Source organism: Osmerus mordax, chromosome 3, assembly GCF_038355195.1.
Source record: "Osmerus mordax isolate fOsmMor3 chromosome 3, fOsmMor3.pri, whole genome shotgun sequence".
NCBI lineage: Eukaryota > Metazoa > Chordata > Actinopteri > Osmeriformes > Osmeridae > Osmerus > Osmerus mordax.
Window position 1 is genome coordinate 16,295,246 of NC_090052.1, and position 16,404 is coordinate 16,311,649.

Genomic DNA, 16,404 nt, shown 5'->3' on the forward strand with positions numbered 1-16,404 from the left:
GGACGTGGGTTACGTACAATGTGGTGTTTTTCTCTGATTGGACTGCGACATGTGTTTCGCTTGGTGATTGGAGAAAACTTAAGGAGACATCAGAAGAGGAGTATTCTGGGTAAATGCGTCGGAAGCAGCCATCTCATGCAAGAAGATCAAGTCAAATAGAATGCACAGTAGCCCATTATGTCTATTATATAATGTGTCCCTACTGTGTGGGTCATACGCTTGCCTCACGATGTGCGTTCTGTATCAAATAAAGGGGGAAATAAATACATTTATTCCCATTTTTAAATATAGCCTGGGGTCAAATCAGCTGAAATAAATATGCAATGTTTTCATATTTTCTTTGAAATAAGGCAACAAATGGAAAGTAAAACTTTGCATGTTGGCTTTAATATAAAAATCTTCCTTTATTTGTAATCTTAACACACTTTACAGTACCGAACAGTGAAATAAAAGAAAAATATACTGATATATAATTATTTTATATATAGCTGTTTGCTTATTAAATGCATTTTATTCACAAAATAACACTTCAGTTCTCTCAGAGGAAAACCTTTCATAAAAATAATATAATAGAAAATAACTTGGACACATTTTACACATTACGGCAATATAATTTACAAATATTACAATCATTTCATGTGTTTTTTCAATTTATATAATTTTACTAACTTGTGAACAAACAAATGAATTAAAGCCCAGATAGTTTCTCAGAGGGATTCTATGACCAAAGTGACTTAGAATTAAAAGTGGAGATTATTCTAGAAATGGCAAGGTTGTGACCTTTGAGGGCACAACCGTTTTTTTCTTCCTTCTGAGTCACACCATGTGACACAAACAGTCAAAAACACTAGTATGAACTTTCCTGGATTATTGATGGCGATCATTTTCTATGACATTTGTCTATGCCAACAGAGCATGGGCAAATGCAACTAACAATAAAAGGGTCAGGTATCTGGCCCAATGGAATGCAATCAGTGTAACAGCTAACTATCAATCATCCGACACATAGACCCACACTACTGTAACCACATCACCTACCTTACGACCCGCCCAAAAATAAAGTGCTGGTACAAAATATTTTTCTGACCGTTTGTATACAATTAGAATTTACACAATTCAGAGTGTGTGAGAAAAGGACAGCACAAGAGAGAAGGACAGTAGAGAGGAAGGATGAAAGTGTCAGGATTTGGCCTATAGTGCTTAAGTGATTTACTTTACTACCTCAGTCTTATAACAACCATACAAGGTAATTTGTCAGGGATGATGACAAATATACTTGGATAAATTTATAATTTACAGTCCAACATTACACTATATACAAAACAAGCCGTGGTAATGCTAGTAGTTATACTATCAATATGTTGTTCAATTTCCAGACCATCCACCAGAATGATACAAAAATAAAAACTGTACACAAACTGTTCAAAGAAAACACTTCTGGTATTTTCTATGGTTTTCTTTTCATCATTTAAAAACAATGGCAGCGATCAATCAATTGAATAATTCCTTAATAAGAAACGATTGCTACAGTATTGTGTTAAAATGGCAATTAAATAGGTGTTTGTTTTTTATAGCTCGTAACAACAAAAAGCCACAAAAACAAAGCCACATCTTCAGAGATAGGTAAATGCATCATGGGAATATCAGATGCAACTGCAACAGTAACCCCGGATTCCCATTCCACATATCAAAGGCCAGAGCAGTGACCCCACAAAGCTGCTCTATCCAATCACAGAGCTGGCCGGACACCCAGGATCCTCTTCCATCAGGCACAGGATTCTTAAGATAAGCCCGGTTACTGACCAGCAGAAACCAGCTTCGTATGCCCTCGATAGAACCTTCCTGATTGCATTTTACCCTATGAAAAATCCCAAGTCAAACTGTCACCTTTACAAGTTGTCCTGATCAAGGCCTGACCATCAATCCATAATAATGATGATTGTGAGTGTGACAAGCTAGTTTGTGGCAACAAAAGACACCCTCTCCCGATCCTTTTCTTCTTCTCATCGCTCTCTTTCTCTCTTTCTCTCCTCTCTCCCTCTCCCTCTCTCTCTCTACATGGACCTTCACATTCATCATCAGAAACCTCCATACCCACGTCTTGCTAATTTCCACCTAAAGCAAAACTGTAAAGGGTAAAAATCAACCCTCCCCCAAAGAGGCCCCTCAAGTGGGGATTGAAATGTGGGTTCGTCCTCTCATGACCATCACAACACATTCTTAATATTGGCTATAACATTGTAGCAACATATTGATTATGTAGCAGCAATGTTACACTTTCTCTTTAAAATGCAGGACGCTGGATAAATTGTGTAAAGACAATTCACACAGATAGAGGCATACAGACATGGTATAAATATACTAGGATATTTTAGAATATATCATATAAATCTACATAGTGGCAGGCACAGCATGTGTCCTGCATGTGACATTAAGGCAAAAAAGCTTCAAATATAATAAGGATGATTTGGGACTGCCGGTCCTCCTTTTGGCCAAGCTTCTCCCCTCCAACCAGTACTGCTCCCTGATTTTCAAACCCTAAAATCACTGTTTCTCCTCAAACTCCCTCTGCCCTCTGCAAGCTCCTTTTCCATCACTGATCTCTTAATCTTATGTTTTGGTGACAACCGAAGCATTATGTGAAGAGAGACTGGACGTGAAACACACAATTTGCATGAAATATGGAATTAGTGCTGCTGCTGAAATTATTAGTAAGTGTTCAACATATTCAGCAAAACTTTGATAAATAGAAAATAGGCATAACGTATGCTCCAAAGATTTACATGGCTTATACTCATAAAGTAAAAAAAAGTCATTCTTAGAAGAAAACCCAGTTGCAGGAAAGAGTCTATTAGCGGTATAGTGGAGGTGTGGTAGTAGTAGTGACTGCTCTTTTTGAGTTTTGAGACAACTCATTACTAAAAGAGCAACAAAGGAAGACTTACTGAAAACATGTCAGAAACACAGAAACAAACTGAGCTTGTGAAGTACACAGTAAATAAAGAACAGTTAAGATAGATCTCAAGAGACAATCAAAAATGAAGACAAAAGCAAACACTCCTGTCCCACGATGCATTGCTTCACAGCAACTCCATTCAGGGAGCTGGTGTTTCAGAAAGGCACACAGCCATCTTGCACCGGTAGCACTTCTCATAAAGGGAAAAGAGGGGTGGGACCGGCAGGTCCCTTTATCGCAGCATCTTCCTCTCCATCGTTATCTTCCTCTCCTTGTCTGTTCTCCTCCCTTCCTCTCCTCCTCTCTTCCTCTCCATCTGCTTTATAGATCCATATTATTCTTTCCGACAGAAATGGAAAAAAGTCACTCTGAAGTGTAGCATTTCTGAGGAAACAGAGTTCCTGTTGAGATTCTGACAAACATGAACTATTAATACTGACTGACACTATTTAATACTCCACTAAGAGATGGCTTTTTCCAAAGAGACTCAGAACCAATCCAAGACCCCATCTACACACACACAAAACACACACGTGTGTTACAAGTGTGCAGTTGTGTTTAAGTGACTCTGTATAGTACGTGTGCGTGTATTTGTCTGTGCGTGTTGTGTGTATTTGTCGGTGTTTTAACATGACTACTTTGGTGTATGTGTATGCGTCTGTATGTGTTTATGTGTACATTTCAGTTCCAGAGTACTACACCGACTTCGATGGCCCATTATTGATGTGTTTCCCCATGCCTTTTCATCCACAGATCCTCAGATTATATTTGCTGGAATGACTCCAGCTCCCACGTCAAATCTACAGTTGCTGTGTTATTAGCTTGAAGCGTTATTATTAAGTTCCCTTTTTGAAAAATAGATTTAAAGGTCTGTATTGTTTATGTACTCTTTTTCTTTGTTCTTGGTTTTGCCATCAAAAATAAAGATGGATAAAGAGAATGTGTGTGCATGTGAGTTGGGTGGGGGAGGGGGGTGGGGGGCAAAACTCATGTGTCATCAGCTGGTGAGGATGAATCTTCCTCCTCCTCTTCCTCCACGGGACTCGTGTCAGAGTTTCTCCCCTCCTCACCCCCTAACCGCGTCTTCCCTTGCTCTCCTGCCTCCTCGTCCTCCTCCATCACCACCTCCCCTTCCTCTTCGATGACGTTCTCGTCCTCCTCCGCGATTCCGTCGCCTCCCTCCCCTTCGTTCTCCCCGTCCCCGTCCTTCTGTCCCTCGCGGCGGCCCTGCGTCAGGTGGTTCGGCGTGGGTCTCTCGCCCTCCTCCTCCTCCTCCTCGGCGTGCTCTGCGTGACTGTCCTCGTCCAAAGTGAGCTCAAACTGGAACTTGTCGACGCAGACGTTGAGCTCCTTGTCCGCGTCCACAGGCTCGGGGGGACTCTGGGGGATGGTGCTCTGGTACCAGTCCCTGTTGTCCTCCAGAGTGTCCAGGATATCCTGGGCGTCCGGATGGACCAGGTCCCCCCACGTCTCCCACAGAGGGTGCACGATGTAGTCGATAAAGCCAACCTACACCAGGGTAGAAGGGGGGGAACTGGTCAATATCATACAAATGAGCAACGCATGTATATGTGTGGGTTTGTGTATGTGTTTGTGGGAACTGCTTGGGCATACCTGACTCTTCTCCACCGAGGCTGTATGTTTGTCACACATGGGACTAATCTCCATGCCTCTCTCCCTCTCCTTGTCTCCCTGTCTGGAGAACTCCTCCATGATGCGCTCTGTCCACTGTCTGTACACAGCTAGAGGCTTGGTGGGGTTGCTCAGGTCAGCGCAGTGCACCATGTTCCTCAACACCTGCACACACGCACACACACACACACAAGACACAAAATTAACATGGCATTGTGTATACACATAGCCCAAACAAGAGGTGTACCAGTACCTAAAAAAAACGGACAGGATCATTTTCCTACTATAAAGGGCATCGTTTACAATGGAACTTCATCTGAGGCAGCAAAGCTTACTTGAATGCGATCTGTGTAGTGGTCCAGCAGTAGCACCCCTGAACTTGTCACCTTCTTGGTCTCCACCATGGTCTTTAGATCTGCTAGCAAACTCATGTGTTTGGACATGTCAGTTGCCAACACCTGGAGAAAGAAGTGGGGTAGTAGAAGATGAACCACTATCTCACCACCAACATGCCCAAATGGGACTCTTGCAGGCTCCACCTCTGTGACGACATGAGAGTCAAGCAGAGCCGGTAAGCGACAGGGCCTCACCATGTCAATGACCAGCTTGCGCAGGCTCTGGCGTTGCCTCTTGCTAAGGTTCTGGAAGATGTCACAGTTCTCCTCGTGGAGCAGCTTGAAGCCCACAGCCAGGTGGTGGTTCTCCAGAACCGACTCATCGTTATACATCAGAGCTAGCTCCGAATCTGGGGAAGAGCAACAGCCATCGTACAGACTGGTCAGAACACACACAGGGAAATCTGCGTTTGAAGGTCAGGTGATTGTGCATATTCTAGTGTCGTATGGGTTGAACCTTATTAAGCTGTGACTGTCATCAGAATCAGCCGCATAGTGCATCCAGAAAACAGCTATACTCCAATGAGCAATGCTGCAGTGCAGTCATCTCGGCATTCAGTGCTCAACTGTGCGCTACAGTGTCGAGGAGGGCTTTCCACTCACTGGTATTGATGAGGAACTGGTTGGACACTCCAGGATGGTCCACATCATGAATGGCAGCAGCAAACAACGCAGCCAGGATCTCCAGATCAGTGAAGACAGCCTGAGTGGAGAGGGAGGGAGGCGGGCGGGCGGGCGGGGGAATGAGAGGTCAGTCAGGAAGTGTGCATGTTGCCATGCTTTTATGCTTTCAGCACACAGTCTCCATGAGGCTTGCGTACAGAAAGACAGCTATTCAAAAGTTCCTCTGATGTTCCCTTGTAGAGGCTAGGTACAGTACAAAGCAACACTCCAGGGGCTTGTAATAAGCATTAGTGAATCAAAACGACCGCCCTTATAAGATGCTTATTAACAAGACTATAAAAGTGATGATAATATTAGGAAGGATTAGAGTTCGGGTTAATGTCACCGTAAGCCGATAAAGGCGCTAGTTATTAGGTAATAAAGCCCTTATAAGATGCTTTGAACATTAATATGTGGTAAGTAGACTTACTAAGGCCTTTTACCTATGAACCAACTCTTATTATAAGCACCTGGATCTAAAGTGTTACCCAGCATGGGAACAGTTTGCACTGGATGTCAGTGGATGAATGCCAGGAGCCACGTCTTACGTCCAGAGCAGGGGTGGACAGCAGCACGTGTGTGGACTGGGTCACGTCTGCCGCGTGGAGGCTGTTGTGATAGGCCACGTTGGCATGGTAGTGGTCCTCCAGAGTCATCACGTAGGTGATGAAGGTGTCAGCCGGGATACTGAACGTCTTCAGCAGATCCCTTTCCTGGATCCGACGCACAAGACACATATCGGGTCAAACGGAACTCCGGCGAGCGAGCGCCGACGCTAACGTGCGTCACGTTTCCGCGACAACATGGTGAAAAAGACATTCGTACACACCTGGAAGATGGCAAACATCATGCAGCTGAGAGGCCTGTTATTGGAGAACTCAGCCACATGAAAGATATTAAGGCCCCACTTATTCAAGTCATCCAGCTCCTGTAGAACAGACAGAATCAACACAGGCATCAGTGCATTGAACCATGCTGCATTTTCATTCAACTGAACATGGTACGGGGGAGACGCGTCACTCGTTTTAGCGCCTTCGAAAGCTCTTGTGCGTGTACTGGGAAAGCGACGCAAGGGACAGAAGTCTACCCGGGCTAACGCTTCCTCCTGTTCAGTCTTGACTCCAAAGCGAGGCATGGCAGAGATGGACAGGCTGGAGCTGTGCGTGAGCTTCTTCACGCCGCTGATGTGGCACATGGGCTTCTCCCTCTCTCTTTGGGTGGGGGACGGGATCTCCACGTCATTCTGCTTATCTGGGGGCGGGAGGGAGGGGGGGAGGGAGGGGGGTAGGGAGGGGGGTCAGAGGTCGCAAGTGGATGAGGGTGGATCGGAGAGGAGGAAGAGACAGAGGAATGGACTCGAGGTGCGACGGGGTGTTTGACTTTGACTCACCGAGGAATGTGGTGGAGATGTATTCGGACACCTGGTTCCCTGACCGACTCATCTCAGACAGGTGGGAGAGCTCCCGGTTCAACATCCTCTTAAACTGAACAAGAGAAAACACGAGAAAGGAAAGAGAGAACAGAAGGAGAGGAGACAGAGAGATGGAGAGGGTTAAAACTGGTATACCGGACTTTAAGACATAAGGTGACAGTGGATCATTGTAAATCTGAGAGGTCAACATGTGGTTTGGTAGGCTTTAAAGTGACACGACTAAACAATCAGCAAAAAGAGAAGGCAAGAAAATGCAATCCATTAACAAGCCAACTTTATTCAATTTGCACAGATTCCTAAGAATGTGGAGTTTTGGCAGGGAGACATGAGAGCCATGTTGAATCCAGGCTTTGTCCTCTTTGAGAAGAGAAACGTCCCATGAGCAGAAAAACATTCATGTCCTTAACGTCCTCCAGACATTCACTGCAGCAAACATTTCAGCATGGGTCAGAAATGATAAGATGGGTGTTTCAGTGTTTTTCCTTTGGTAATATGACACGTTGTCCTTGACTGCGAGAATGTAAACATTTATACAATGTCAACGGCAGACATGACAGGACAGTAAGCATATGCAAAATGGAAATGTTTTCAGGCACACAGACATATTTCAACCAAACTAGGGTTGCGTTTGAGGAACCAAAGTCAAGCCTGCTGGCTGTGATCTTAGCCAGTCACGTGCAGGCGCAGTGCGATTCGGACCAGACCCCTTCGTCTGTGTCCTACTGACTGATCCTTCACACATAGTAATCTCCATGGCAACCGGAGAGGTTGCCCTGGCAACTGCCTCCTCACAGTCAGTCCTGCAGCAGGATGGGAGAGCGACGGCTGCTTGGGTGACAATCTGAGAGAGAAGGCAGGTGTCTGACCTTTCCCAAGGTCAACCCTCCCCTCCCTTGCGCTCGCCCATCTCTCTCCTCTTCCCTCCTCTCTTCCACTCTGCCTCTAACGGTAAACAACCCTGCCCACTCTCCGCTTCAAAACCATTTGTGTCTCTGCCATAGGAATCACTCCCCTTCTCCTGCTCATCCCCACAGCACTTCCTTCCCCGTCTTCCTCTCGGCTTATGTGACTCTCCTCTCCCGTCCAATCGGACGCTTTGTTACATGTTAAAAGACAGGTTTTCTCTAAACCTGTCAGACAAGAGGAAGCCATCGGGAAGCAGGTGTCCAGAGAAGCCCAGTGACACATAATGCTGAGTCATAGCTGCCAACCAACACAACCAGAGACACATACGACCACACACTTCCTCCTCCTGAGTAATTCAACACACGGTGCCGAGCCAAAGCTGTGATAGAAGCGAGGGGGCATTGTCAATCCTCTGATAACTGCCATATGTACCAGGAACATCATCAGACAATCGTCCAATCACATCTTGTTTATGGAGTCCTTCTTACGATCAGTGTTACAAAGGGCTTAGCAATTGCCCATAGATGTCAACCTTTGAAATCAACACCTTAACCTACAGACAGAAAAATGAATCAGTTAGTGTGTCTCTCCTATCTCACTCCTGCAATACAACATTTCAGTCCTCGACATCGGGGCATATTACGCACATACATTACAACCACCACCAGCTGCAGTATGCTCATGAAGACAAAGTGAAATTGGAACGTGTTGTACTTGCTGAAGGAATGGTTTGCCTCTGAAATGTTCACAGCCTATATCGAAACATTCGGATGTTTTCTGAGGAGAATGGGATCTTTCTGCTGCATGTTTCTGCGATCGGGGTGGGGGGGGGGGGGGGGGTTGGGGGGGGGGGGCTGTGTCAAAACAACACGGTCAAAGGACGGTCACCAGCAAAACATCAGCGTCGCTCTCTCAAAGATGCACGGTTGTTCTATTCCTAGTCAAGGAAACAAGCACACTGGACAGCATCCATTCTCCTAGGTCAGAGCGAAACACAGAGAGGGAGCTGTCCAGGAAAACACTGCAGAGAGGCAGGATGTCTCTGTGACAGGTGGGCTCTGAGGTGAAGCATGCCCTTCACTGACACTGAGCCTCGCCACCTGGAGGCTTATTGAGGCCAGTCTCAGTGGAGGGGGGGGGGGGGGAGGAGGAGGGCTGAGGTAGCAGGTGTGCAGGAGCCTTTCAAACCTCTCTTTGTCCCTCTGCCATCTATCCTTAGCTTTGGCTTCAGGGTATGTACTCTGTAGTTGTAATACTCAATATTCCAAACAGAGCCTACCATAATATATAAACACCGTATAACAGCCAGCAGTGAGTGAAGTTTAGGCTTAATACACTCAGAACTCTTTGCGTGTTCTCCTTGAACGCAAAGGTAAATAATGCAGGGGATCTGCAAGACTGAATTGGTCAGGGAAAATACAAACAAAATCTAAAATCCATCCAACTTCCACTCTATTTTAGATGCCAAGACTTAAAATCATCCCACATCAACACACCACATCAACTGGTCTGTACTTCCTATTGTCCCAAATAGTCCTCTAGGAGCTCTACCTTTCAACACAAACATGGAAATCTAAAAGAATAACACAGAAAGAAAATGATTTGATTACTGCCAAGACACTTAGCAGTGCGCTACCATGAGAACAGAAGATGGAAAACAGAACTATGAGAACAAATCTTGACCCTCCAAAACCACCAAATCCAAGATGGCCTTCAGGTCGGCCTGGTTTTCCTTCCCAGCCCTCCCAGCCCTACCTGGTCCCACCAGCCGATGAGCCAGGGTCTGGAGCAGGTCTCACAGAACAGGTCCACAAAAGGTGTCCTGCGCTCCGCTGCTGTCCCACCCCCATCCAGCACCCCCGGGGCGGCTGCGCCGAGGTCCAGCTCTGCCCCCACCCTCCCCTGCAGGGGGCTGTAGCTGGAGGAGCGAGGCAGCCGGTAACCCCCCGGCACAGGCGAGGGGCAGGGTGAAGGGACGGGGTCAATGGCCTCCACCACACCCATGCTGAGGGAGACGGGCTGTGTGGCCTGGCGCTGGCACAGGCAGGAGGTGCGGTAGTGGAGCAGGGTGGGGGCACTGCGAGTGCCCCAGCGGCATGTGGATGTCGTCAAGGTGTGGGGGGAGAGGCCGCAGCCGGCCAGGCCGGGACACTCCAGAACGATAACTGCCCCGCGAGGGGGGCGAGGGGGGCGAGGGCAGAGGCTGCAGGTGCTCACAGTCCGTCCCTACATGTGGCGCTCCCCGGACCGGGCGCCCCTGTCAGTCCAGCGCCAGGCCCCAGTGTGGTCCTCCGACGAGGGTCCTCCCTGATGGGAAGGCCAGGAGCCCCCTGGATCCGTCTGCTGACAAGACTACATCTCATCCCAGCTGGTGAATAGAACCGACCCAAATCACACAGCAGGGTTGGGGTGGGGGGGGGGGGCTAGGGTTGGGGAGGGCTGGGGGCGCGGGGGCGCGGGGGCGGGATGACAACGAAAGAGAAAGAGACACCGTCTGAAGGGCACAGAGAGGAGGCAATGGAGGTGGGAAAGAGAAGGCGAGAGGAAAGAGAGAAAGAGGTTTTCGGGGGGGGGGAGAGAGATAGAAGGTCAGAACAGAAGGGATTGACGAGAGGCAGCCGGAGGTGAGAGGGAGGGAAAGAGGACGATGACGGGGGAAGCGGGACGATGGCCGAGTCCAACGACGGAGGTGAGGGGGGAGAACAGACGGCAAGGTGAAGAAGGGGGAAAATGGACGGCCGCGGGGGGAGAGTCAGAGGAGGACGGAAAGTCGGGGAGAGTGGAGGAGGAGGGCGGGCGGGCTAGTGGCAGCCGGTCAGGCTAACGGAATCACAGCATCCGCTCTGGTCGTGGAAAAACAGGCTCCCTCTTCCTCTCTGCGTTGGCTGCCCCTCCCCCACCGCGCAGATCCAGGGGCCCGGCCCAGTCCCCCCCCGTGCATCACAGCCCGACTGTGCCTCGGTCGATCCCCTACGCGCGCTACCCGCTGGCTGTCCCGCGTCCCTGTAATCCCGTGAGACGTGTCCCTGTGCTATCCCCCCGGATGCTGTCCCAGTCAGTCCATGGCTCTGCCGGCCAAGATTCCTGAGGTGCGATCCTGGTGCTGAGCTTTATCGTCTCCCCGTCCTCCTCCTCCGATGCTCTGCCTCTCGCTCCTTCGCTCTGGGTGCTGTAGACAGCCCTTGCAAGCCAATCAGCCAGCGTGTGACTGCATGCGCGTGCGTACCCCTGTGAGTGTGCGCGAGCGAGCGCGTGCGCCCGCGGCCTGACTGCGCATGTGCTGCTGACAGCGTGTACGTCTGCCAGAAAGTGCGTGTGTGAGAGAGAGAGAGAGAGAGAGAGAGAGAGAGAGAGAGAGAGAGAGAGAGAGAGAGAGAGAGAGAGAGAGAGTGAGATACGGTGACTCTACGCTTGTGTCTCCATGTTGCGTGCGGTTTCCCATGTATGTGCTGGCTGCTTGCTGACAGACAGCGTCATCCTCTCTCTCCTGCACGCTCGCCGCCTCCCATGAGATTTCTCTCACCGCATGCACGCACGTATGCACAAACGTAGGCTACACACACACACACAACTGCACAGATCTATGCACCACCATTTCTCTCCCGCCCTCCCTCTTCTACCCATGCATGTATTTTCTTCTGTATTAAGAACTACTCAAAAGCCTACATGAACCGAAGCCTTTTTTTGTTTGTTGAAAAAACAGACAGATGTAAAACGTTGCTTCGGCTCTAGGGTACATAACACATGAACACAGCTCTGTCTCTTTAAGACTGAAGACTATTGTCGGAGATTTTCATTGGTTGATGCCCAAATCACATGCTTTGTGGTCAGAGTGGCAAGCCAATGACTAAAAGGGAAGGGCAGACCCTGCTGCTGTTGGATAGCAACCAAGGTTACAGCAGAAACATCAGCATCAGGACCCGACCCCCCCCCCTCCCATTTCTATCCTTCCCTCCCACAGACCATCAGCCCCTTGATTCTCTCTCTCTATATATCTGTCTCTCCTCCCTTCCTGCTTTGCACACAAACACAAGCACATCATCACAATCAAAGTGAATCTGACAGCTCATGCAATGGTGCGCTCAAGCCACATAGCTCTCCTCTACAGTCACACAAACTGCTTTTTCAGACATATTCATTTTCAACAGGATCCTCCGCCCCACTGCCACAAGGAGTGTCCACCGTTTGTATGACACGAGGTAAGTACAAGGCACATCTACCTCGTGAGGTCACAGTCAGGGATGCGGCGACAGTTTGGGGCCAAAAACGACTTACGCGTGGAGGACGACCAGAGAAGAAGTGATTATGAGGTGTACGGGGCAGTGCGGCATGAAAGCGAGTCGCGTGGCCTGGTGCGAGCGGGGTCGTCGAGGTACCTTGTTGGACGCCATCTCACTGACAGAGCGATGTGTCTGGACGGTCTCTAACTGGTCCAGACACCAGTCTAGTTCATCCAGAGTCTCCCTGGCCATCTGCTGATAGGTCTCCTCTGAGGGGACAGACACACAGCCAGCATCAGTCTACTGTGGCCTTGGCTACACACCAACCTGCTAGGCAATTTTATAGGACCAGCCCTGATACTGTACACTAGAGACAGACCGTCATCTCTATTGTCTATCTTGGGGCACGAGGGGCGTGTTTTAACAGTATATTGCATGTCTAGGTTGTGCTGTAAGCGCCCTGTAAGCCGTGCAATATTTCACAATATGTGTGAAGCAATATGAAAGAGAAGTTTCCCTTTGCATGGAATTCCGCATCGCCAGGACTTGTGGATTGTGATGGACGTGCCACTTCTACAAACGCATAGCTATTGGTCATTGTTTAAATTCTATCAAAGAGATACATTACACTTAAAGTAGATCAAGGAGAAATGATTGGGAGAGCTATTGGGAACTGTGTTAAAAGGTTGAATTGTTAATGTTAATGTTGGTGTATCTTCAATTAGTGTTTTAGCATAATCAACAAGTGCATATTTCACAAAGTGCATGATTGTGTGAGAGAATATTCACAATTCTGTGAATTGTGAATTCACAAAGGTGTCTAACTTTTATGTTGCTGAAAACCTACCAGAGAGCGTTGCCTGGGGAACAGTAGGTTGGCTTGTCACTGGTGACCTCCTGTGGACAAATAGATAATTACATGAGAGTGGGCCTAGACTACCGCCCTCTGCTGGACGCTAAGAGACCTGCTCATAGACACAGGCGATGGAGAAGAGACAGTTTACAGTAGCATACGCCTGAAGTAGATGACACAAGGTTCAGTGCACCTTCACCATTCCTATTTAACAACTGTAAAGACTATTTCAAACACACTGTATCATGGATAACTCCATGACAATATAGAGCTATACAAATAAATAAGTCAACTAAAAAGCAAACACACGTACCAAACAGATATTCTAAATCTTCTATATGCTCGCTTCTCTACATAGCCTAAGTGGTTAAGTTGGCAGACTAGGGAGGGTTGTTAGGACATAGCACAGCCTAATTATAGCTTCAGATAATTCTATGCTGCATTGTTGTACTGCATGTTGATGCTAAAAGCCTGCCAACTCATGCTCTCCTGTCTCTAACAAAGGAGGGTATATTTAGACTTATTGACCATTTCCATTTCCAGAACATATCAAATAAGGGACCGACGTTTAGGACATGATGTGCTCAGCACACAGTCACGAATACGAGATGACAGCTCTGCCACATTCCATGACAGAATGGAAGAAAAAAAACATGCTTTTTTTTACAGAGGACAAAAGGTTATTTAAGTGAGGGTAGGGACAGTGACAAAACACAAAGAGAAACGATAGAGAGAGAGAGAGAGACAGAGAGACAGAGAGAGAGAGAGAGAGAGAGAGAGAGAGAGAGAAAGAGAGAGAGAGAGACAGAGAGAGAGAGAGAGAGAGAGAGAGAGAGAGAGAGAGAGAGAGAGAGAGAGAGAGAGACTACCAGTCCCTCGGATGTTGTGAAAAGGGTCAACGTTTTGATACTGACTTGTTAGTGGGTGTTGTGACATTGGCCAGGATGGTGAAGTTGCTTCTTACAGTTCGTAGACTGGCCAACACCTGAGGGGAGAAGGACAGGAGGGGAGGTGGGGGTGGGGGGAGTGGAGGGGAGGGGTGAGGCAAAGACTAATTCACTGCATATTCATTTCCGTCTCTTTAAATAGTTCCCCGTAATTAGAGATCTAAATCAATGTGCTGAAGCGGTAAACAGCATGGCAAGGACATACCTGAGCAAAAGGAGTGACTATCATGTCCTCTGCATGCCTTGAAAAAGAGATGGAGAAGAGAGAGAGAGAGAGGGAGAAACAGAGAGCGCATGAATGTGAATGGTGCAGGTGGGGAGAGAGTGAGCGAGCGAGGCTCGACTCAAAGAGCATTTTTATCCATGGATAGATTATTTACCATGTGGTTTACACAACAAACCTCGGAAGATCTAAACACATACATTACTAATAACATATCTTCATCTTATAGTCTGACACACAAGCTGACAATGCTATAACGCTAACAAGATTGATCATGATTTCATTAGCATAAATGTGCTATAACCATTATCATTATGATTGCTACGCAAGTTGATTGCGATTGTATGGTGTGTAATGTATAGCAATCACATCAAGCTGATCAAGTGCACGAAAATGTGTCGTTCAGCCAGCTGTTCGACTTCTGTGTGATTGCTGGTCAGTGTGTGGGGGGGGGGGGGGCGGAGGGGGGGGGCGGAGGGGTCAACACTCACCCCTCACTGTTGATGGAGGAATTACGTGACATGGTTTTGGGCGACATGTCATAGTCGGAGTCCGAGCGGTAGAGGAAGGATTCCCTGCGCTGACTCTGGGGGAAGGAGGGGTGAAGCCCCAGGCCAGGACTCGCCTGCGAATCCATGGGGCTTCGGCCGGGTGAAGCACCATTCTCAGAGTCAAAACTGAAAAACGAAACAGAAGCAGATGTTCCGGATGAAGTTGAAGGGGAAGTGTCCCCCCCCCCCCCCCACACACACGACTCGTGTCTGTGGTGCTATCAGAAGCGTATCAATCCTGCCCACTGAAGACCAACAGAGAACCCAAAACACAAGATTAGCTCTAATCTCCAAAAAGTTCAGTCAAACACAAGCTTAGTCGGAGCTTATCCAAAGTGTACACAGAAACATGCTTCTTATGGTTAGACAGGCTTCTTTTTATTATTAAAGAAGGATTTTCGGCTGCAATTTCCTCAGTAATGAAAAGTACATCAACATGAAGGTCTGAAGAAACCCTCCTCAAATTGATTTCTGTATTAAACACGGCGAGCATATAAACAGTTAGATTTCAGCTTTTGTGCTCAAATCGAATTTAATGCACTGTGGTTATGGACATTTGTGAATGGTTTCATTTCTGGGGAAATTGTTATTAAACACCAAAGTCTATGAGGCTTTGGGAGACAACACTGATTCGTCTCCCCTCCTGTAGAAGAAAAATGGAAGCTCCAACGCCCCTGCACACATGTGCCCACCTTCAGCAACATCTCTGCACACAGCTATGTTGCCCACCTTCAGCAACATCTCTGCACACAGCTGTGTTGCCCACCTTCAGCAACATCTCTGCACACAGCTGTGTTGCCCACCTTCAGCAACATCTCTGCACACAGCTGTGTTGCCCACCTTCAGCAACATCTCTGCACACAGCTGTGTTGCCCACCTTCAGCAACATCTCTGCACACAGCTGTGTTGCCCACCTTCAGCAACATCTCTGCACACAGCTGTGTTGCCCACCTTCAGCAACATCTCTGCACACAGCTGTGTTGCCCACCTTCCAGCAACATCTCTGCACACAGCTGTGTTGCCCACCTTCAGCAACATCTCTGCACACAGCTGTGTTTGCCCACCTTCAGCAACATCTCTGCACACAGCTGTGTTGCCCACCTTCAGCAACATCTCTGCACACAGCTGTGTTGCCCACCTTCAGCAACATCTCTGCACACAGCTGTGTTGCCCACCTTCAGCAACATCTCTGCACACAGCTGTGTTGCCCACCTTCAGCAACATCTCTGCACACAGCTGTGTTGCCCACCTTCAGCAACATCTCTGCACACAGCTGTGTTGCCCACCTTCAGCAACATCTCTGCACACAGCTGTGTTGCCCACCTGTCAGCAACATCTCTGCACACAGCTGTGTTGCCCACCTTCAGTAACATCTCTGCACACAGGTATGTGCACACGTCTTCCGAGAGGAGTCTAAAATAACAGACCTCTAAAGACAGCAATGTGAGAAACCTAGATGCAATATATGGATTGCCAATCAATCAAAGATGCACACATAAATACACACCATCAGCCTCTCTCACACACACACACACGTATAAATCAGCATTGCAGGACCTACTGTAATAACTTCCTATTACAGACTTGTAATAGGAAGATGAGGGAAGTTCAGCATGACCCGCAGAC

General features: G+C 47.9%; 1 protein-coding gene across 2 annotated transcripts in view; it reads right to left on the minus strand.

Annotated features, from left to right (window-relative positions):
* pde4a (phosphodiesterase 4A, cAMP-specific) overlaps positions 1 to 16,404 on the minus strand; it is a 34,974-nt gene that overhangs the window by 6,306 nt on the left and 12,264 nt on the right. Inside the window, exons 2-16 of one of the 2 annotated variants that reach the window (XM_067233487.1) lie at positions 14,719 to 14,904; positions 14,210 to 14,246; positions 13,972 to 14,042; positions 13,711 to 13,713; positions 13,052 to 13,101; positions 12,361 to 12,473; positions 7,037 to 7,130; positions 6,734 to 6,897; positions 6,476 to 6,574; positions 6,195 to 6,359; positions 5,587 to 5,686; positions 5,179 to 5,333; positions 4,924 to 5,046; positions 4,571 to 4,753; positions 415 to 4,465 (exon numbers count right to left, since the gene is read on the minus strand). In XM_067233487.1, the coding sequence (XP_067089588.1) occupies positions 3,944 to 4,465; positions 4,571 to 4,753; positions 4,924 to 5,046; positions 5,179 to 5,333; positions 5,587 to 5,686; positions 6,195 to 6,359; positions 6,476 to 6,574; positions 6,734 to 6,897; positions 7,037 to 7,130; positions 12,361 to 12,473; positions 13,052 to 13,101; positions 13,711 to 13,713; positions 13,972 to 14,042; positions 14,210 to 14,246; positions 14,719 to 14,904 (2,065 nt within the window). In that variant the 3' untranslated portion in view covers positions 415 to 3,943. Of the gene's footprint in view, positions 1 to 414; positions 4,466 to 4,570; positions 4,754 to 4,923; positions 5,047 to 5,178; positions 5,334 to 5,586; positions 5,687 to 6,194; positions 6,360 to 6,475; positions 6,575 to 6,733; positions 6,898 to 7,036; positions 7,131 to 12,360; positions 12,474 to 13,051; positions 13,102 to 13,710; positions 13,714 to 13,971; positions 14,043 to 14,209; positions 14,247 to 14,718; positions 14,905 to 16,404 lie in introns of those variants that run through there. The other variant, XM_067233486.1, reaches the window with a different exon arrangement.